The following is a 23,060-nucleotide window of genomic DNA, read 5'->3' on the forward strand; positions in this document are numbered from 1 at the left end:
CCAGGTATATAAAAGCCTGGGAAGGCTCAGGGACTTCGATTTTGCAAACAGCCCATGGTGATGCCTCTGTGCAGCTCCACTCCAGGCCCCAGGGCTGGGAGTGAGCAGCACAGTCCCAGCTGGATTTGCTGCTCCTGGAGGAGCTTTTGGCACCCAGCATGGCTCTGCTCCCCAGCACTGCTCCTGCAGGAAGGAGTGTCCCAGGAGCTGGGCTGAAGGCTCAGTGTGCACCCTGCAGTCCCAGGGGTGCAGCACCCCTGGCTGCTGCCAAAGGCCGTGAACAAACTGCGCTCAGAAGGCCAAGTGGCACGCGGTCACTTTGCTACAGATTTATTTCCGTGTGAATTAATGAAACAGTACACACAATTCCAAAAAAAAAATAATCATCTTTTATAGGCCCATAATCCTTCTTTCACAGTACAACGCAACAGTAAAGGATTTAGTCAGTGTAAACAGAAGGTCCAATAGTGATCATCAGCTATCACAGATCAGCTGCACAAACACCACAGCTACGGGGTTAATGCCATTACCACACACACTGACAGTACCAGTACAAATCATAACTTTACCTACAATGCTTTTTCATGTGCAAAAACCATGGAATTCAATTTACAGAAGAAGGGCACCTTCTCTAAATCCTCGTGGGGGCTGTGAAGTGCCTCCTCAGGGCTGTCTTATCTATTTGGCAAAGGTCTCAGGCCCTGATTTTCCAAGGTACCCTTAGCTCCATCAGCACCACAAAGCATCAGGGCTCTGCCTCTGCACACCAGGCATTCCTGTGCAGCCCTGCACAGAAAATAATCAGCTGAGGATAAATCCCATTCATTTATGAAATCACTCATTAATTTAAGCCTAAAATCATTCATCAACTAAAGCTATACAAAACAGTCCTGTTATATTATATATGGATCATAATGTAACCCATAAAATCACCATTGGTTAATTTTTTTCCTTTCATGAAACTGAACTGTTACTGGTGTCAAAATCTGAGGTTTATGGGTAATGTGTTCACAAGTTTACAGTGAGTGGATAAATTACTGAAGTCAAAGGGTCAGAGGAACAGAGGAATGCTACCACAGCCATGGGAAAACAGCAGCTTGTGGCCACCTCGCAGCAAATTTGCACCTCAGCTGGGAATGCCTGGGAGGGAGCCCTGGGGCAGCAGAACTGTCCTGCACCTCCAGCTGCACCAACTCTGTAAATTGAATTCATAGTCAGGCTATACAGGAAAAAACAAGAGGTAGTTATTTATCATACCTCTTCAAAAAGGCAGAACAAACAAAAAACAGGATGTAGAAGTGATACAGTAAACCTAAAATCAATAGGTTTCTACTATTTTTTCTTCTTTTTTTTGTTTTTTTTTTTAAACACATGAACTTAAGTTACAGACATCATATAAAATGCACACTCACTTTATGGAATTCCTGCATAGTAGGAAACAAAGGCCAGTGCTAATCCAACAGCTTTGTTAACAGCGGGATGCCATTTACAGGTGCAAGGAAGATGCCCCAAATATATCCAAATATAAACAGAGCATTACCTCCCTTCTAGGGAAGTCCTATGGCAACACTTACACATTTTGTTCAGAAGGAAAAAGAAAGCCTTTTCTTGGGGATAAACTGCCAAAATAATTATCGTTTCACATCCATAAATTTAAGGCAATGTTACTTAGACCTGAGAAAATGAAAAAAAAAATAAAGAAATAGTGTAGATTTATTTTCTCAACTATACATATACACTTGAAACTTCAGGATTTTCTGTCTCCTCCAACTCTCAGGTGGTGCTGGGGAAAACAGCTGTGGGGACACTGCTCTGAGGTCTCAGGGTCAGATCCTGAGAGATGCAGAGTTTGTTCCAAAGACAGCTAATGGGAGCTGTGAGTGCTCGGACTCACCTGGCTCTCTTTCATGTATTTTCATTTTAAATACCTCTGTTTAAGCCCTCTGGAGAGGGTTAACTCCAGAATGGACCTGTAGTGCACCAGTAACCCTGAAAGGTTCGTATAGAAAAACTGTAGATAAAATAGACAATAAAATAACATACAGTAAATTTCCATGATTCCCCCTTTCCAGGATAAAAAAGATGTCAGGGTTAGCAGTTTGACTGCACCTTTAGCCATTCCCATAACTACAGAATAAATCCTTTAACACTAGTGTGAAATCGCAAATTGTTCTGTGCTCTTCCTTGAAAAATAAAAAACGCAAATTAAAACCAAAAATCAACTCACAAACATTTCTCATTAAATGATAAGAGACACAAGAAAGGTCGGGTGGGACTGCAGACACACAGCATGCTAAGGAGTTACCAAACAAAGTGCAATGGTTTCTGACTCTGCGGGAGAACGGACGGACGGATGGACGGCTCCCCTTCAGTACCAGCTGGATGCCTCTGGAGAGCTCCGGAGGCACCGTGTGGATCTGCAGCCTTAAAGCTGGAGTTTGAGGTTGGCTGTGCTGCTCCACAGCCCCATGTGCAGCTCTGCACACCTTGGCTACATCTGTGACCGCAGGACAGGGACTCGCCCGCACAGCGACACGGCCGCTTCCCAAAGGTGAAATTTAGTTGCCAAAAGAGGATTTGATGGCTGGTTCGAGAAAGCTGCTTGAGCCACAGCTGAAAGATGGACAGAGACCTAAAATCTGTGCACGCCTGGTGTAGTTTCTGTGGGATCGCCTCCTTCTCCTGAACACAACTACAGACACCAACCATCCCTCTCTCCTGCTCCCATCCCAATAGCCGGACACCCGCAGCCCTTGCTGCCAGCTTTGGCCGGGGTCTGCCATGAGCCCACTAAAGCAGGGCTTGGGCAGAGGGTCACTAAGAAGCAGAAAGTCTCCAGGTTCCCACAGTGAAACAAGTTTATCACCATCCACTGCATGGTGAGAGGGTCTGTGAGCACACTTTTTGCTGATATTTCAAACGTGACTATCCAAAGATCAGAGACCAAAAGAAACTCAACAATCCTCATCAGGCTAGAAAGCAATTTCCATTGCTCACCACCAACTCCCTACCCTCCTCTCCCAGGTTCAAAGGATGAACAGGGAGTCACAGCTCCTTTACTCACCCGCTGGGAACTAAACCCTTCATCAAACCGCACATTAACGAAGCTCACTGTGTGCAAAAGACTCTGACGCTAAAACAGTTCCACCCTACATAGTGCAGTCAACACAGTTTTTAACTTAAATTTGCAGCTTGTCCTTTACAAGTGCTTGGCAGAGAATATTTATATTCTTTTGACACCATATAAATAATATTTATACAGCTTAGACATTTTGAGACATGCATTAGACTTTAGGTAGTACATACTTCTTGATCATATATGCAGATATTACTGTCAGTGAAACCGAGCGACCTTAGGCCGGACCGTGCCTGGCGTTGTCCAGGACGTTTGAGGGCGGCTCCGAATCGTCCATGGGCAGCACCAGGCGCGTCCCCCGGATCACCAGCTCGTGGTCCCCAAAGGCCAGCTCCCTGTCCAGGGCGTCCTCCGAGCTGTTGCCCACGAAGCGCCGGGAGGCGCCGCTGGACGCCACCGAGTCGGTGTTGACCGCGGAGTCGCCGTAGGTCAGGCTGATGTCGCCGTCGTTGAGGATGAGGTCGGAGTCGTCGTCCTTCAGCTGCTCTTGGTTCTGGGGAGCAAACAGGAGGGTCACGGATGTGTTTTATGAAAAATCCTTCTGTTAGGATCTTTTCTCCTGAGAAGCTGAGAGGCTGTAGAATCTTGCAGGCAGCCCCGACATGGGAAGAGATGAGAATCTGACTCCATGTTTCAGAAGGCTTATTTATTATTTTATTATATATATTATATTAAAACTATACTAAAAGAATAGGAGAAAGGATTTCATCAGAAGGCTAGCAAGGAGAGAAAATGAATGATAATAAAATCTTGTGACTGACCAGAGTGTCCAAGACAGCCAGACTGTGATTGGCCATTAATTAAAAACAACCACACGAGACCAATCAAAGATGCACCTGTTGCATTCCACACCAGCAGATAACCATTGTTTACATTTTGTTTCTGAGGCCTCTCGACTTCTCAGGAGGAAAAATCGTAGCAAAGGGATTTTTCAGAAAATATCATGGCTACAAGAGGACTACTAAAGGACTCACCTCATACGCCTGTGGGCTCGTCAGGCACCGGGCAACTGGCCCACAGCACCCTGGCAGTGTGGTGGTCAGAGGGGGACCACTGTGTGTCAGGAGAGGCTTTAGGTAGCTACAGAGAGGGTTAAGGAAAAAAGAGGAACGGGGCTGTGTTGGTGAGTAAAGGGCTGGGAGGGCAGCACTGAAGGACTTGGCATTGTGAGGAAACCACAGAAAGAAACGAAACACAAATGTGTGGAAGCACAGAAGTTGTACTGGTGTGCAAAGAGAATGCAACCAAAGACAGCAGGACACAGTCCTGGTAAGATGCTCGGCAGCACTGCTTGTCCCACCACCCTGTGCCCCTCAGCCTCACATCACTCCTCCACTAATGCACAGCGCATCTGGAAGGGAGGACAGGCATGGATCTAACAAGGGGAAGTGCAAGTATGAAAACACCCATCCCTTCCTGCCCACCTACTCCTGGGATTAAGGACCCCCAGGATGCCAATCTTGGAGAGGATGCCAATCTTTGAGCAGAACTGCTGCTGCCTTCTCACTGACAGAGGGTGGAAATTGTCATTTCTTGCAGCCCCAGACACGAGTAGGTGCAAACCCAAGCACAGCAATATCAGGAGAAAGCAAACACTGGCTCCTCTGCTAAGCAGGGAGGAGCTCACGGTCCCAGTGAGAGGTGTCTGGCAGTGGGATCTGACTCAGCACACACCACTGCTGCCCAAGGATACTTGTGGTCGAAGTTGTACCACATGCGGAACAGCCAAGCGCTTTCAGCCTTCGTGCTCCTCCTCTCGCTCTCCGGGACACCCTGTGGGAGAGCAAAACAGTAAAGAGGGGCAGGACAACATGCCACGAGCTGGATCAGGGCCAGGAGAACCCAAGGGGCACTGGATTATCCCCAGGGGACACAAAGAGACACAGACTTTCCCCCTGCCTCTTGAGAAGAAGCCTTTGGCCGGGTGTGTAAGGACATTCACACCACAACAGGCTGCATTTAGCAGCATTTGACTGCCTCAGGGAGGTGGTAACAAAGCACAGAGTGACCATTTGGCTGCTAGAGCCTTCCAGTGTCTGGCCCCAAGGTTTAAAGTGCCTCAGAGCCAGCAGCTGCATCCAGACATCACATTTAATAGTGACTGACAGATCCAACCTCCATCAGATCTCACCTGACACTGCTGCACGCAAAAAATTGTATGTTATGGGAACTCCAGGCTTCCTTTTAGTCAGAGAAAAAAAATATAAAACTGTTTGTAGGGGACTGTGAATTACAATTACATATTTCATAGAAATCTGGCTTACAGATTTATGGCCCTGGGCTGCCTGTCACATTTGATGCTTTCTCTCCAGGAGGTGAACAGCCCAATAAATGGCTCTGAATAAAATGAATCTCCAAGGTGCAGAATCCACACTGAAACCAAGGAGAGCCACAGCCACAGCACAGCCAGCTGCAGACACATGAATGAGACAGCTGGAACCACCAGGCAGAAAAACTCCCAGGGCTATGGGGCACCAGCACTGATCTCAGTGTGCTCAGTGGTTCTGGGGCTGCCACAGAACTACCCACAGGAAAAGGGGTAAGCAGGGGCTGAGGGTACCCATGGGTAAATGTTGGGCAGATGCTGCATAAAATGAGTCAGTAAATGGTGCTCCTGTACTGCCCTGGACACTGGGATAAGGCAGAGCCTCCATGTCATGCTCACTTTGGGATTTATTTCAAACCCAGCAAGGGAGAGAGACTGAATCTATTGGAGCAGCACTGTGAACTGACTAAACAGTCCAGCATTGCTTCTGTGCCCTTCTTTCCAGCTGAGTCAAAACAAGGCTCATGAAAACCAGAGAGCACAGGAAAGCTGTGACTGCAAACTCATTCACAGGGGGAGCTAAAACCTCCTGCAGCTGGAAGGAAGCAGAGCACAGACAAGGCATTCACAGGGTCAGGATGCGACCCCAGCAGAGCACACTCACCACATTCTCCTGATCCGCGTCCACACCGACCCTGTGAGGAGAGAACAGGCAGAGAGTCACACACCAGGGAGAACAGGCACAGAGTCACACACCAACAAGCACAAAGTCACACACCATTCCAGGGAGAACAGGCACAGAGTCACACACCATGCCAGGGAGTACAAACCACGCCAGGGCAGGGATCAGGGGAAGGACAATGCCAAGATGTGCCTCTGCTCCCTGCAAGCAGAGCAGCCTGAGCAGGGAGCAGGCTGGGGGAGCCAGGGCAGCCCACACTGACCGGATGTTGAGGCAGGACAGCATGGCCGTGGTGCCCCCGCCGAACACCCAGACGGTGAAGAAGACGATGAGCAGGGTGGTGCTGAACATCATCTGCCGCGCGTAGGTGGCCGTGTCACGGATGGCCAGAGCGAAGGCCATGGCCCCACGGAGCCCTGCAGGGGGGACAGCACACAGCTGGGTCAGCACAGCTCCCCATGACCCCACGGCCAGCTCCCCACCTGCCCCCCCATGCTGGGACATCACCATAGTGATGGTTTTGTCACCCCTCCTTCCAAGCCCAGAAAGGCAAACGCTCCTCCTGCCCCATGCCAGGTACTTGAAGCAGGACAGGAGGAGCTCTGTCACCCTGATTTTTTAAGTTTTTCTAAAAACTTAAGAACCATCCTCATATCCACATACAGAAACAACCAATGGCCCTCAACCTTCGTAAAAACCACCAAATCCTGAAAATCATCAACAACGCCCTAATTGACCTCCCAGCACCACCAAATATCTCAACATGATGAAACTTCTGATGTTTACATTTTTGTAATGAACTTTCTCACACACTTTATGTAAATAACTGATTGTTTTGCATTCTTTTATGGAGGAGGAGAAATTTGATGGACTGTTCGTTTGTCCAGTGTCATTGGAGAGGTGGCTCTGTCACCCTCCAATCCACTGTCACTTTTGGAAATCTATAAATGTTGGAGTCAGAAATTAAAACTTTCTTTTTACCTTGAGAGAGCTGTATGTCCGTGTTGTGTTATTTCGTGTCCTACAGTAACAGAACTCATTCCTACATCTCAGGCCACTCATTCCTACATCTCAGGCCACTGAGTCCCTTCCTGCCCAGCCTCCCCGCCAGACATTGCCCATAAGAGATTTAGAGTTGAATAAGGAATATTTCCAGCTTCTCACCATAAGGAACCACCATGAATACACCACAAACCCCTTCAAGACCTAACAGCAAGCTGGAAAAGCAAAATGCTCTTAGGAATCAGCTCATCCATCAGCCCCAATACCTGATTTCCCTCATGCTCCCACCCTGACATGGTCAAGAGGAAGGATGCAGTAGCGTACCAGCAAACATCATCATGTGCTGCAAATTCGTTCCAATCTTATTTCTTCTCCCCAGATTCAGTAAAAATGACAATGGGTAAATATTGGCAGCTCTTCCTAGGAAGATAGCAAGCTGTATTTGCACATGTTAAGGAAATTGCTCTTCCTGTGTCTCCCATCACATCCCACCTGCACACAGAGCCAGTCTCTACTGCCCAAAGGGAACTGGGAGCTGCAGAAACGCTGGTGCTCTGGCTGCAAAGAAAACAATCCAGCCCTGAGTGCTACAGCACTGTGGGAAGAGCAGGCTACTGCCTCACTGAAACACAGCACAGACTGAAATTCAGAATATCACACAGAGACAAGCACAAATAAACACAGGTAATGATGAAAGGACATGTTAGACAAGTGAGAGGAGCGAAAAAACACCATTCCCCACAGAATGCTCTCTGCTGCCAGGTCCATTTTGCACCCCAAGAATTATTTGTCTTCTGTGAAGCTCAAGTTATCACAGCTATGACAACCCCTCTGACATTCCCCAGAATGCCACGCTTCACAGCTGGGTTTGAAGCTTTAAGTCAAGTCTCATTCCCAAAGATTATTCAGCAAAATGAAAGCAGCAGCAGTTGAGAAGGAAAAAAAAAATCTAATACTCTTTCTGTTTTCATAGCCTGCGAGATACAAGAATCACCAGCCCCTTCATATTGCTTTTTATCTTTGAAGCTGTATCTTTTAATACCAGCACCCAGATGGCAAAAATAATCTTGGAGCCAGTATTCAGCACAGCCTTGAATAATATGGAAAATGCTTCTAGCTTTTATGTTCTTTCCTGAACACCACAATTTGCATAAGAGATGTATTTCATGATCTCTCTCATGAATGAGCTATTTCATCAGCGAGTTAGCCAGTTCCCACTGAAGAGGCACAGCACAAAATTTCAATATAACAGCCCAAATGGCATTTCTCTGCTCTCCACCTCTTCTGCCCCACTGCAACCCCAGAAAAGCTGATCAGAGAAATTCAGCTGAACCTGCAGAAAACCCACGGACCAGCACTGGCAAAAATGTTTTGTTTACCAATATAAACTTGCATCAGTGCTGACAAAGGGTGAAAATAATTCTGCACATTTAACTGGCTTCCCTGTGATGTGAAAAAAATTCCTTCAAAATTCTTGTTTTTCTGAGACATACCAGGGCCCTTGTTCCCATTAGCATCAGCCTGCAGAACAGGAAATCCTTTCTCATGACATCATTCAGAGGCATCCACTGTGGCTGTAACTGTGCTGTTTGACCAAAAAAAGGCTTTTTTTTCAGGGTTAACCCAGTGCACTAGCAGAGAAAAGAGGAAATAAATGGCTAAACCAGGCAGCCCCCCTTTGCAAAGCCCCTCCTGGTGCCACATGACAAAGCCTGGCATTGGCATCACAGTCACACTCAATGATGAGTCCCTGCAGCAGCTGATTCGGATGCCCACAAGAGGAGAGAAGACAGGGAAAAAAAAACCAACAGAAAAGCTGGAAAAAGAATCTCCATCTTCTTAAAATAACCAGCAAAGGCACCACTACATGGCAGAAATCCCCTTTTAAAAATAAAGCTAGACTGACTGAAAAAAAACCAAACCCACTCATTTGAAAGAAAAACAGAAATTGGGAATGAGGCACCTCTCCCTTTCTTTCTGTCTTATAAATTGGGCTCCAAAGGATACAAAAGCCCCCACCACAAAGGTAGGGTTGAAGACATGGTTCTGGAAGGTGAACAGTGCAAGTCCCATGTAGGAGAAGATGAAGTTTTCTGCCAAGAAATTCAGAAGCTCAAACAACTGAAAGAGAAAAACAAATTAAAAGTGAGTTAGACATAATATAGATTTAACAAGAAAAGCATGTCAGCCCATCCATCATGCAATAAATGCTTCTGCAGAAGCAATCCTAGTGAAATGCAGCTGTAAGAAGACAGATGCACCTAATTCTGGCTAGAGGGAAGGAAAAAAATTGAATTTGAAATTCAGAGAGGCTGAAGGGGTCTGAGGAGTTCTCACCTGCTTAGTTCTGTGTTGTGACTCTGTAGATAAGTTGTTATAGGTATAATGAGCCTGTGTGATCCCACAGAAGAGCACAGCCACCACACCTGGGGAGCAGAGCATCACATTAGAGTCCTGGTCAGGAAAAGGGAGCTGAGCTGCACCCCAGGCCTGGAGGGAACTTAATGCAGTAACCCCAGAACCCAGAATCATTGAACTTCTGCAGGCAGAGGGAGGCCCTGGCTACAATCAATACTGAGAGAAGCAGAACTCAGCGGCCCCATCATCCCTGCAGATCTCCCTGCCACGAGCAGGGCTGTGCTGGAGCTTGCCTGTAAAGCCACACGCTTCAGCCAGCAGGAACGTGCTCCAGGACATCAGGAAGAACAAGCCAGTCTCCAGCAAGGGGAACTCCCGGAGTTTGGTGAACTTGGTGACGTTGCAGCTGGTTAAGGACAATTTGGAGAGACACTGCAGGCTAAGAGCATATCAAATTCCAATTGTGCATCACAGCTACACAGTCTGCCCCTAAAAAGGCTATGGCACTGTCCTCCATTAATTTAGGGGAAAACAAATTAAACATCTGGGTGAAATGCAGTGCAGCAAAAAATAAATAAGCTGTTATGCAAACACTTGGGGAAAAAACCAAACAGTGAAAAGGATATTAAAGCTGTCACAACTCCAGTGGCTGCTCCCATTGCAAAAGAGCCACTGAATATCCCCAGGAAGATCCCGATGGACTTGAACATGGCTGTGACATCAAACGTGTGGCTGTTGTCACCCGCTGGCTGATACGCAACTATTGAGCTGCAGGAGAAGGGAAAGCACAAGAACAAATCTGCTTAGTCTGGAGGGAGAGGCACCTCACAGTGCTACACAAGCCTTGCAAAGTGCTACAACTGCTGCAAACACCGAGCCTGAGCAGCCAGGGAGGCACAACACCCTGCAATCCCCTGGGATCACAGTGTGCAGTGGCTGCACGCCCTCCCTGTCCTGGGGAGTTTGGGATCAGCCACCCCCACAGGCTGGATGTGCAGTTACTCCTGGACATTGGAGAGCAGGGGACCAAAGCCCATGCCCTGTGTGACATGTGGTATTTATGGTGGTATCTGGGGGGGTTGGCACCAGCTCTCTGTAATTCCAGGTGCTGTGGGACCACGAAGCATTCAAGCAGGAAATCTCCATTTCTCCAGTGAGGCAGCTGCTGTGAACATCCCTGGAGAGCTGTAACTGCTCCTGTTCTGCCACATTTAACATGCACTGCATTTAGCCTGCACTGCTCTGAGCTCCAAAGTGCAATACCACAGGGTAGCCAAGGCAGACAGTGCCATGCACAGCAGCAACACCATTCCCTGCATCCACCAGACCTCCAGAGACCTCTGTGGTGAGATGGCAAACAGGTCTGCAGTGCTCCAAATCTGCTCCCTCCTAACTTCTGATGAGCTGAGCCTTGCATCAGTCATTGTTCTACCTGGAAAGGCTGAGATACAGGGAGGCCCTTATCCAGCTCCTAAATCCCATTTATCAACTCCTTACACCACTTTCCTTGATGTAAATTTCTTGGAAACATTAACTTCCTAGTTAGCAATGCCTTGGCTCACTCTGGTAAAACTCTTGGATGTGAACTTTAAACGTTTGCTGTTTAAACTGCTGAGAACAGACACTTACTGCCCTGCACACCCAACTTGCAGCTCTCTCCCCTAACTATACACCAACATTTTTCTGCAACAGAAATTTCAAACCTTCCCTTTCCAACACAGGTAATTTCCCTTGCTAAACTTCCCTGCTTTTAATACAGCTCATTTTTCTGCAATGCCTTTTACACTGCAAGCTGCAGATTTCTCTGTGCTTTAATTCCTTTCATCAATTCCATTTTATACTCCTCATTCACCAACATGTTTTGATTCTGGGTTTTCAGGTTTTATTTTTTTTAAATCCAGACTGGTTTCACTTCCCCTCCATGACCAACTCCTTGAATGTTGGTTTTGCATTTTAACCTCTTACAGTTCTCCTTCTGGTTCTGTTTTTTGCATTGCCAATAAGACACTACTGCCAGCTGCCCTTTATTTCCCCTTTTGCTGCCCATGGGGCTTCCTGTGGTGTTTAATCCCTGCAAATCCTCCCTTTGGAAGAAGCAGGTTGGGATCCTGCAGCTGCATTTACCCCTCTGCTCCCAAACTGCAGCTCTGGCACCTCACCGCCCACCAGCTTTCAGTTCTGGGTTCAATTCCTCTTCATCCTGCAACAAGCTCCTGCTGCCAAGCCACACCAGACCAAGACAGGAACAGAAAGGCACAGATCCTGCTCCTTAAGCACAGGAACAAACATTTGCCCAGGGCTCAAAGCAGGAGAGGAGCCTTGGGGCACCCAGACTGGGCAAAAGCCCCTGAAGAGCCCAGCTCCCCATCCTCCCCTGCCTGCAGTGCTGGGGCAAAATAAAATAACTGCTGAGTGAACTCAGAGCTGCTGCCGTGGTGCAAATTATCCTGTTTTGGGGAGGGGGTGGCCTGAGCTCAGCTCGTGGAGAGAGGAAAGCAGGAAATCAGAGCAACAGCTCCAGAGCAAGAGGCAAATCCCTGCGGGCGGCGCCGTCACCCACTCGTGCCGAGATCCACCAGGAATTCCATTCCTCTGAAGCTGAATCCACCCACTCCCACCCAGAACCTGCCAGCACAGGCTGGAAGACCCCATCCCCTCCTCACTCATGACCACTTCTGAAACACAGTCTGGCTGTGCAGCGTTTCCTCTGGCACCAGCAGTGACACATCCAGCAGAAAAGCCACAGCGAGCAACACAAAGAGTTCCAGAAACCTCAACAGAAACACTCAGTTCAGTAAATACAACACACAGCTCCCAGTGTGTTACTTGCTGCCTCCAGTGAAACCCACACAACCAGCAGGCTGGAGTGACAAGTATTCCAGAAATATTTTCTCCATTAGTCTCAGCTATATGTTAAGCTGTCACCACTGCAGGTATTATATATTACTGAACAAATTGCCGTGATGGCAACACAGTGAAAACGCAGATAAAATATGTCCTGCATGCAAAGGACATAAAATATTAAAGAATATAAAACATTCTTTAGAAAGGCAGCAAGTTTCCCATGTGTTCAGTCAAGGGTGTTAACTCCAGCTGTAAGAACATTAACTCCTCAAAGTGGGGAGAGAAAGGAAACAGCTGCTTCACCAGCTACTTCCACCTGAACAAAAGAGGGGTTTGCAGGTGGGAAGCAATGCAGGTAGGAGCAAAACCATCAGCCACAGGTTTCACTGGGGTCTTGTTGCTGAAAAGGAGACTTGGTGCTTTTCCTGTTTCAGAGGGATATAAAAACTTCTCTGTGGATGGGTCAACTGACCACAAAAGCAGAACAAAACCCTCCATCACGCAGGGGGGAGTTGTAAGGGCAATCTGTAATCCCAAGCAGTGGTAAGCAATGAGGACACGCATCAGGATGTCACCACAGCTTTTTGGGACACTTAAGATGCTCTTGCAAACATCCATGCTCCTGTTCTACAGAGGCAAGGCCAAGAGGCTCCCCATAGCTGCTGACATGTAACACAGGTAAGAATTGTAAATAAAAGCAGGGGACACTTACGAAGACAGCACTATGGCAACGGCATCGTTGAGGACGCTTTCACCAAAGAGAAGGGCATAGAGCTCCACATCCACCTGCAGCTCATGGAATATGGCAAGGACAGTCACTGACAAACAGAAAAATAGAAAAAATAGAGAGACATTCAAAAAGGTGCTGTTATTTCGATGCAATCAAAGACTAAATGTCCTTTTTAGAAAGCTGCCTTCCTGCACATCTGTGCCACTGCTGTGATGCTGCCAGCTGCCCCTCGTGCTCTCTTGGATAGTCTTCCTTCTGCTCTTTCAGATTTGGATTTAATTCATCATTTCCCTCCTCCTTTCACTAAAACACATCTTGGCCTATTGAATCTTTTGCACGCAGACACAAACAAACTCTGCTCTGAGCTTCCCAGGGTCTGAGCTCATGGGCTGAGCCACAGTACCAGGCTGGCATGAGCCACCCAGCTGCAGGGATGCTGTTAGCTCAGAGCATCAGGGAGAGCCTTCCTGCACCTGCAGAAGGCCAGAAGGACCAGGCTTTTCCAGGATGATGACTGCTTTTTCTTTCCATTCCGGATACTCTGAGAGAAATCCTTGGATTCAACACATTCTAAGCGGCAGCACAGACACACAACATTTCAGATCTGACTGGAAATAGCCAGGCATCAGCTCAAACCCCATGTGGGGGTTTCTGTGATTTAGGACTACATGGCAGAGATCAGAGTTCCCTCAAGCTCTTCTGTGATCCAGTAGCTCCAAGAAGATAATGGAAAGCAGCAGGTTTTGCATATCAGCCTCACAGAAACATCACAACATCCAAAGCAAGCAGGATGTAACACATGGTGCATCAGGCACAGCTCAGGCTGAGGGCTGAGCCAACTCCAAACAAGTTCTGTGAGTCTTTTCAAACAGCACTCAGGGCACACTGAGGGGAGTTTAACCCATTTATGCACAGGGAAATGCTCCATTTCTACCTGTGAAATCTTCTTGTTCCTATTTCAAGCCCAAAGAAGGGACATGACACTGACAGCTCACCTGCAGCATTTCTAAACATTAGAAGATTTCCAGCCCTGCTCAGCAAAGGGCAGAAGCAAACAGAGCCCTTTTTGTGGCCCTGTGTTTTTACATGAAATGAGAACATGGAAGTGAACAGCTACCACATACCAGCTATCATGAACTAACTACAATTATTTGGACAAAGCATGTTTTTCACAGTTTTGAGTTATAAAGTGCATCAGTAAACCAAGGTGCCACAAATCCTCAGTACTGCTCATTAAGGTGTCTCATTAATCTAATTTCAATTAGATTAGCCCCTGTCAAAATCCAACCAAACTGGAAGCAAGAGAAAATAGCTAAACTAACTAAAACTATCAACTGAGCCCTCCTCACATTACACATCTTGTTCTGCAACAGCTGCTGGCAGCACAGGGTGGCAGAGACACAATGCCAAACCCCAGCAAATTCAAGAGACAGGTTGCCTAAGATTTCACTGCAAACAAGGATTCAGGAAAGCAGAGATTTGGAAACTGTATTGCAGATAACTGAAAAAAATTAAAAAGCACAGAGACAAATCTGACTTCTAAGAATGTCACAAATAAATTAAGCTCCAAAATTCAGAATGAGGGAACTCGCAGGGGTTTCAGACTTTCCTCCCCTCTGCCCCACAGCTCAAACCAGGCCAAAATGTAGGGAAGGCTTGTAACCCACCTGGGTCAGTGGCTGACACGATGGCCCCAAACAGGAGGCAGTCAGTGAAGTAGAAATCTCCCCCGAGCTGCCCGGTGACTTTCATCAGCGCCACGCAGCCGTACACCACGGAGCTGGGGAGCAGAAGAGGCAGTCACACATCTCTGCAGTGCATTAAAACAACATCCATATGGCCTTGCTTTCCCTGCATTTACCAGATTGAAGCTATCCAAATGCCAGAACAACAAAGAGCTGCATGGGAAGCACAGAGCCTGGTGAAACCCCAGGGCAATGATCTTGGGGGTGAATGCTGGACCACACACACCAAAGCACCCTCTGAGCTGGAGCACAAACATGGTGCCAGGAGGGAACTGGGACCAGAACTCCTCCAGGAGCACAACATGCCTAAAGAAAAGCAGCAGCCAGGTTTATGGGGTCACAAGATCACTTTGCAGTGCTGCACATTAACATGGTTCAGAGTCACCTTGGACTGACTCTGAAATGCCCAAAACTTTCAGTGAGGAGCAGATAATGCAGATGCTGAGTTTGCTTGAATCCACTGGACTCCAGTGGAAAACACCCTGTGTCAGCCTGTGTGCTACTGTCCAGAGAGGGAACCATCCAGCAGCCTCTGCACTGAGGGATAAACAATTTGAAACACATCTGTGCTCACTAGACATCCACCTCTATGATCCTGCTCTCCACTCCTGTGCCTCAAGTTTAGGAGGCCTTATGCTTCCAATAATTTGAAGTTGCTGATTTATCAAGACAATTTTCTCTGAAGTGTGAAACTTTTCTTGCCATGAACAACTATTCTCATGGGATGCTCAGATGCTGAGAGAGCACTTCACAATTAGACAGCAACAACCCTGCCCACGCAGCAGAAGTTTGCACAGTAAATAGTATTATTTGCTGCTGCTGAGCAGCAGTAGCAGAGCCCGTGTGACCTTTCAGGGCTGGGATTAGCAGCTTCAGCTCCAGGCTTAGTGCACTTCTCCCAAGCACAGCTGAAACCCCTGTGGAAGAACCAGACCAGCTCCATCTACTCACCCAATCACCAGGCAGGAAATGGCAGTGCCAAGGAAAGCATATGCCAGGATGGATCCCAAGTTTCTGAAGAAGTGCCTCTAGCAGGAGAAAAAAACCAAAAAACTGAATTGTATTTTGCTAACAATTTATTTCAAGTCTGCACAGGCACCCACAGTGTCCACAGCAACTTGGACCCAGCTCAGACACCATGAGCTGGACAGGCACAGGGTGCCCAGCACAGCCCATGCCAGACCAGGAGCTAATGCAGCATTAATAAACATGAATGTACCATGTTCTCATAGCTGGGTGTTTAATAAGGTGCTATTCCAAGTCCTGGGAACTGATTTCCTAACCCAGCAGCATTCCTCCTTCCTTCTCCCGCAAGCTAAACTGCATCATTCTCCTCTCCTTCCAAGTCAGCATTTCAGAGAGCTGCTGCTTTCTAAAACCTTCCCACACTCCCATGTGCTTGGAAAGCTGGGATGGCTGAAATGGCCTGGCTGACCCCAAAAACCCCTGCTGGAAACAGCTGAAGTCATTGACCCTTCTCAGGGCAGAGGGGCAGACAAGAATGACAGGGGCACTCTCAGCTCTGCTTCCCACAATCCCACATTTGCTGGGCAAAACCATACCCACCCCCACAGCCTCAGCCTGCTGAGCAAGCATTAAAGCACTCACAAGTATTAAAAATTCTCTGGAGGCAGAGGAACTAAAAACATCAGCACTGTAAAGGCACGTACCCTTTTCAAGCTGTAGCCTGCATAAAATATAATGGGGGGAAGCAAAATGTTGAAGAATACTTCAGGATCAAAAGTCACCTGTTAAGAAAGAAAAAAAAAAAACCAACAGTAGAATGATTTGTTAAAATTTTGCAAGACAAAACACGAGAAAGTAATATATGGAGGAAGCCATGTACTCCCATCATGTGAAACCTGTTGGGTCTGGGATCTTCTGAAGACAAATCCCAGAGTCTAAACAGCTTAAATGAAGATGAGCTAAAACTGAAGTTTCATTACATTGTGTTCAACATATAAATTACTGCTCATCACAATCACAGGTTAAAAAACCGAAATAAAATCACTTAATCCAGCAGATGCAGGACCCATCCCCATGGAGGGCGCGGGAAGCACCGCTCACCCACCCAGTCACTCCTCCCTTACCTTCCTCAGCATCTCATTATCCTGGACGTTGTTGAGCTCCTGGGCACTGATCTCCCCCTTCAGGGTGTACTCATAGAACTTGCCACTGACGTTCACCAGCAGCGTGGCAGGGCTGCTCTGCACCTGGCAGCTCAGGGTGACGTTGTTGACGTCGCTGGGGACGTGGATGCCGTAGCGCAGGACCACGCCGACCAGGACACCTGGGGAGGGACACAGCTCTGTGAGACAAACCACAGCACACCCCCAGAAGGATCCCTCTGAGCATGGATGCAGCACCAGGATCCTGACCCCCTGCTCAGCTGCTGAGCACAACCACAGCCCAATAACTGAACTGACCCATCCTCATCTCCGTGCGCCAGGCGAATGCTCCGTGCTCATGGGGAGTTCCTAACACAGCCATGGACAAGTCCTGAAGGATTTGAACCACCCAGCAATCAGTCAGACCCTCACTCCAGGGTAGCCAACATCGAGGGCACATTGGGCTTTTTAAGGTGAGCACCTTGCACTGCTGGGCCAGGTGCTGCTCACACCTGCCCAAACTGTGCCCCTTGCACACCCTGAAACCTGACATTGATACATTCGACTCTTCATTTTGGCAGGGATTAAAGATGATACCCAACAGCCACCCTGATCACTCCGAGCCATCCTTCCTAAGCTGCTGCAGCACCATACAGCCTCATCCCAGCCCTCCCTGTTTTTATAAAACCACATTTTGAAACATAAACATACAAAACTGTTTCCCAATCCAGGTCGACCACCCAGATCTACTCCTTACCCCTGCAAACTTCAGCTCTGCACCACAAACAGCAGCCCCATGAGGCAACTCTGCCTCCAGCTCAGCTAAGTAGGGGCATTTTGGGGTTAATTTGCAAGTCAGCAATTTATAAAGCATTTTTCTTTCATTGTCTGAGGTCTCGAATTCAGATTCAAGTGTGTTGAGTGCTCTCCTGGCAGAGTGTTTTGACATCTGCAGGCTGGGGAAGAGGGGTGGCCCACAAGACACCTTTCCATGTAGCCTTCAGCACAAAAGGGTTTGGAAACTCCTTGACTGAGGCGGCCCCGAGCTGCCACAGAAATCCTGGATCCCAACCCCATCCCTGAACCACACATTTATGAAAAGCTTTCAGCCACGTGGGAACTAAACCCAGACCGCAACGCTCTGAAGGCTTCTCCATTTGCCTCCCAGGACACTCCTGCTCCTGATTGCTGCCTTAATTAAAGCTTTGCTTTCCCACAGGCAGGGCACAACCCTGACAGGAACACCCAACTCTTCCTGTGCCACCGCTCTCAGAGCAGAGCCTGGGCAGGACACTGTGGGGCCACAGCTCGTTCAGCACCTCCTGCAGCCAGCTCCTGATCAGCCACACACTTTTTGACTTCTCCTCCCTTGGCCACAGTTTTTTCAGGACAAGATTTGCCATTTTTCCTGATGGTGAAAAGAAAAGCCCCACCTCCCATCTCAGGGGTGCCACACACAGCAGGGCCACCAGAGCACACACCCAGGCCACAAGCACAGGCAGAGGAGGTGCCTGCACACAAAGTCACCACTGCTGACCTAGGACAGCTCAGCTCAGGGACTGGTCAGACCCAAAACCCTGCTCTAATACAGCACTTTGCAGCACAGGTGAGCTAAAAAGCTACAGATGCTTTTAAGCCATGCACCATCAACCATATGCTCACCACTCTGGGCTTTATTCTGCCCTGAATCACCCCAAGAGTCACAGAACAGCTCCTTCTGGGCACTGCCAGCTCCAGCAAGGAGAGTTCAGGGCACGTCACACTGTGCAGAGCAGCTGAGGGCTGCCTTTACACCACCATTACCTAGAGGCGACACCATAAGTCATTCTTCAGCTTACTTTTCTGTCAGTCTCTGCTCCTGTGATCTTCCAGTGCTCCAGAAATAAAAGTATAGAATGAAAGCAAGTATGTCAAGCACATCATGATGCCACAGCATGTATTCACAGGAGCATGTGGCAGTGGCTGCAAGGCACCACAGCAGTAGGACAAAACACCCATTTTCCTTTCCACCCAGCAGATGACAATCCTAGAGATACCAAGGGAAACAACCAAAACCCTTCACTGGGACAAAAGGAGTTTCAAAGGGTTATTTGCATCTGCTTATGGCCATTAATGTACACCATGCTTTGCAGCCCTTGAAAACTAGCTGGGGTTACTTTTTAAAAGTTTTTCTTAGAAGAAAAACAATTATTTCAGAGGTTCATGCAGGAATCGGACACCAGCAGCTGCCTGTCCTTGCTCAGATGGAAGGAAACCCACCCAGCAACCCCTTTAACACCCAGGCTAAACACTGTGAGAGGAGAGACCCCACAGGAGGAAGGAGGGACAGACAGAAGGAGTCCCTGCTGTGAATTCAGAAGGGATCCTGACTCATTGCCTCTCCACCCTTAATCCCTGCCCCAAAGCAGTGTTACATCTGATAGCCCCCCTGCTCCTCTGCCATCTCCACATCCAGGCACCTGTTCCTGGCCCCGAGTGCCAGCCAAGCTCCAGACAGGGCCAAATTCCCACTCTGGCCAGGAATGGAGTATGGGAAAAAGAGCAGATAAACCTACAACATCTGCCAAAGATCCCTGTTTGGGCGTCCCCAGATCATAGTTTTTGTTTTGCTCAGGAAGAGGCTGCCTGGGAGGCTGCCAGCTGGGGAAAGACACCCACGTGCAAATGCACAAATGCACAAATTGCTCCTGGACACTGAGTGTGACCCTGACCCAGAGACACTGGCAGAGTTACCTGCAGGGAGAGCATCCTGCTGCTCTGCTGGACACCAATTTTCCCACCCCCATTAAATGTCCCCACCAGCAGCCCCTCCTGCCCCATGGTGGGTCTGATCAACCCTCCCTATCCAACGATGCCCACGGGAGGCACCTGGCACAAACCTGACGTGGTTTTCCAGGCACCAACCCAGTCCTGAGCTCAGGCTACCTGGACCAAGCCCAGGGGACCCTGTGGGTGCTCCTGGTTCTGACAGGCTCTCAGGAAATGGTTCAGACTCTCCTGGCACTCTCAGGGCTGCCCCAGCAGCAACCTGTGAGCCAGTATCGACATGCTCCTGCTGCCAGGAGTTTCACAAAACTGAGCCCTGGGAGGGAGCTGAGCTGAGCTGAGCAGAGGAACCCAACACTGAGGAAGCTGCCAGCTGAAAGCTGCAAGGAGTTGAGAAGCTGAAGGCAAAGCCGGCAAATTAATTGAGTTCTTTTATGCAAAGTGCAAGAGATTATTTTCATTGCATTTCTCCCGACTTCATTAAAAAGAACAAAAGCCCATGGGCTTTTTTTTTTTAAGGTGCTGTTGAACATTTCCGAGGTAACGTTTTATATATGAAGACTAATATATTACCAACCCCAGCACTTAACAACAATGGAAGCAGACAGGATCCCCAGGGGAGCATTAATCTGGACACCAAAAGGGAAGAAAAATGTAACAGCTGAAGACATCCTGACAACAAGCAGTTTAGACACACACAATCCACAGGTCAAGTGGGAACAAGCACAAGGAAACTAAACTTTTAGAGAAGATCCTGCACATCCACCATCAGACTCTGAGAAGAACTGAAACAAAATTGTTCAATTAATCATCCTAAATGCTGAGCACCTCAGATGTGGGAGCCTCATTTTAAACACTGAAATGAAGCTTAAGGGCTACTAAGCACCTATAGTCTGTAACTGAAATTACTCCAGTCAGTGTTCAGCCCTTGAACATCAGCTCTGAGCTGACAGTGTGATGTGCAAGACAGAAATCCACCTGGAGCAAGAGCTTATAACTTCCAGTAAAAACAAAGACAACAAAGAAACTGATGTGTTTTGCCAAAAGAGAGATATGCGAAAGTTTTGACTTAGTTATTGAGGTTTTTTTAAACAGAAACAGACAAGCTTTTGCAAATTGCTTCTCTTGTTCAGATTTCAGGGTCTGTTTTGCAGCCCCTTCCACATTTTCAGCAACCTTCCTTGGGGCTAAAAGCATTGCAGGGAGCCAGGGACAGCAATACCTCCTTTCTTCCCTGCAGATTTCAAGTTGTCACACTAAAACAACAGCATCTCACCATTCCTTGGGAATTACACATCCCTTTTCCTATGACACCTGCCACTACCTGAGAAGCAAATGCCAAAAGTCTTGACACCGAGGAAAACTTGGGATTTTCTGCATGATCAGACAGGTGACATTACTGATTTCACCAGCAATTCCCTAAGCACAGTCTGCAGAAGAGCAGACAGAAAAGGTGCATTTTATGGATCAGCAGGAGACTGAAACAACCCAGGCTGTGCTCTGAGAATAAAGTGAGCACTCAGGTACTGCAGGGAGAGAGGATAATCAAGAGGAAGAAATGTCCAGGAGCAGAAGAACAAGGTTAAGGGCAAGTGTGAAAGCACAAAAGGAATAGAAAGCTGGGAGCTCTGGGGGAGCAGGAGAGAGAAGACCTTTCATGCTGGAAGCATGTCCTCCCACAGCACAATTCCTGTCCCAGGAGGTGACCATCCCCACCCTGGGCAGGAGGCCAGAAACACCTGAACCCCCCTGAGCGGTGGCTGGAAGGAATGTGAAAAAGCAGAGCAGTATTTTGTGCCCCTGGAAAAGCAGAGCAGGATTTTGTGTCCCTGAAAAAGCAGAGCAGGATTTCGTGCCTGTGCAATGACACAAGTGCCTCCACCCCTTCATTTGGAAGGACACTTCCAATTAACTGAAACTTGGGATCACAAAAGCCAGTGGCCCAAACAGGTCAAGTCTCAGCCTTTGGATCAAAGCTTTCTGCTGGGTGGGAGATTCGGCCACGTCTGACTCTGTGTGGTCACACATCACCCCCAGCCAGCAAGGGCCACACAGAGGACAGACACTAACTACAGCACGCAGCAGGAGATGCCTTCTCAACCCTAAATTCAACACATCATCCCTAGATACAGACCCATGGCCACGTTAATCATTCCCCAGCACACCTCCAGGCCCTGCTTTGGTTGACTCAAAGTCATGCCAGATAATCCAGGGAGAGCCATGCATGGCCCTGTCATACCCTGGTTCAGGCCTCTTCATGAGGCCATGGCACCTGAGGAAATCACATTAAAACCCAAATGTCTACAGCCCCATTGCACTGACCCCCAGCCTTGCTTTACTTCCAGTGGGATACCCATGGGGTTTCTCTCTGAGAGGTCCTGTCACAGCAGGAGGAGGAACTCTAAAGGTTGTGCACACAGGTCCCCAGGCAGCAGGACAGAAGGCTGCTGGCTCTGCAAGCCCCTGAGCATGGCAAAGCATGGGAGAACCCCCCAGATGGCCTCTACACTCTTCTTGGGCAGCTTCTGGAAATCTGGATGCTCTAAACACACGCTGGAAACACAGCATGTGGGATCACAGAATCACAGAACAGTCTGGGTCACAAGGGGACCTTGATGATCATCCAGCTCCAAACCCCCATGGACAGGGACACCTGCCACTGGACCAGGTTGCTCAGAGCCCCATCCAGCCCGGGATGCAAGGCTCTGCTGCTCTGGGCTGCCCCAAGTCCCCACTCTCAACCCTGGGGCAGGTAAGTGTGACCTGCCAGTGCTTGGTGACGTGGGAGCCCATGACCCTGCCAGCTTCACCCTGTGAGGCCGACTAGAAAAACCCAACCAGCTCCTCGTTGCCAGAGATTTGGGAGTAACTCTGCCTTCGAGAGCCCTCCATATCTCGGGTTTGGAAAACAACCAACCCTCCCTCCAGCACCACCCAGATAAGGCTCAGCAGCACGGGGCTGTGCCGGTGACACAGCTGCACCCACAGAGGATGTGTCGTGTCCCCGCACAGCCCCGCAGCCCTCCGGCCACCAAACCAGCCCTGGGGGCGCCCCTCGGGGAGCACGGGAGGGCTCCCACTGGCCGGGAGAACGATGCTGCGCTGGTCCCATCGTGCTTGCCGGCCCCGCAGCCAGCCCCGCGCAGAGCCAGGATGCCCGGGAAGCCCGGCACCGGCCGGGATGCGCTCCCAGCGCTCGGGGCAGCTCCGCCCGGTGTCCCGGGAAGGCAGCGCGGGATGCACGCGTGGGGCTCTCACCGTAGATCATGGCCAGCCCGGTCTCGTGGAGGAAGCGAGCGCGGCGGTGCTTGAAGAGCCAGATGGTGAGGATGGTGAGGGTGAGCAGCAGGATGAAAACGAGCAGGTTGGCGCTGTCCTGGCGGTGACTCTCCTCCGCCGCCTTCTCGGACACGATCTCCTCCT

At 48.8% G+C, this 23,060-nt stretch overlaps 1 protein-coding gene across 1 annotated transcript in view; it reads right to left on the reverse strand.

Moving 5' to 3' along the window:
• Nucleotides 1-304: 304 nt before the first annotated feature.
• SLC9A6 (solute carrier family 9 member A6) overlaps nucleotides 305-23,060 on the reverse strand; it is a 24,344-nt gene continuing 1,588 nt past the window's right edge. The window contains exons 2-17 of the mRNA XM_014309831.2: nucleotides 22,896-23,058; nucleotides 16,854-17,053; nucleotides 16,434-16,511; nucleotides 15,715-15,791; nucleotides 14,686-14,798; nucleotides 13,001-13,106; nucleotides 10,071-10,212; nucleotides 9,738-9,843; nucleotides 9,424-9,512; nucleotides 9,094-9,207; nucleotides 7,411-7,522; nucleotides 6,347-6,500; nucleotides 6,067-6,097; nucleotides 4,830-4,909; nucleotides 4,111-4,216; nucleotides 305-3,629 (exon numbers count right to left, since the gene is read on the reverse strand). Coding sequence (XP_014165306.1) covers nucleotides 3,354-3,629; nucleotides 4,111-4,216; nucleotides 4,830-4,909; nucleotides 6,067-6,097; nucleotides 6,347-6,500; nucleotides 7,411-7,522; nucleotides 9,094-9,207; nucleotides 9,424-9,512; nucleotides 9,738-9,843; nucleotides 10,071-10,212; nucleotides 13,001-13,106; nucleotides 14,686-14,798; nucleotides 15,715-15,791; nucleotides 16,434-16,511; nucleotides 16,854-17,053; nucleotides 22,896-23,058 — 1,947 coding nt within the window. The 3' untranslated portion in view covers nucleotides 305-3,353. The remainder of the gene's footprint in view (nucleotides 3,630-4,110; nucleotides 4,217-4,829; nucleotides 4,910-6,066; nucleotides 6,098-6,346; nucleotides 6,501-7,410; nucleotides 7,523-9,093; nucleotides 9,208-9,423; nucleotides 9,513-9,737; nucleotides 9,844-10,070; nucleotides 10,213-13,000; nucleotides 13,107-14,685; nucleotides 14,799-15,714; nucleotides 15,792-16,433; nucleotides 16,512-16,853; nucleotides 17,054-22,895; nucleotides 23,059-23,060) is intronic.

This window comes from Geospiza fortis, unplaced genomic scaffold, assembly GCF_000277835.1.
Source record: "Geospiza fortis unplaced genomic scaffold, GeoFor_1.0 scaffold874, whole genome shotgun sequence".
In the NCBI taxonomy this organism is placed as follows: domain Eukaryota; kingdom Metazoa; phylum Chordata; class Aves; order Passeriformes; family Thraupidae; genus Geospiza; species Geospiza fortis.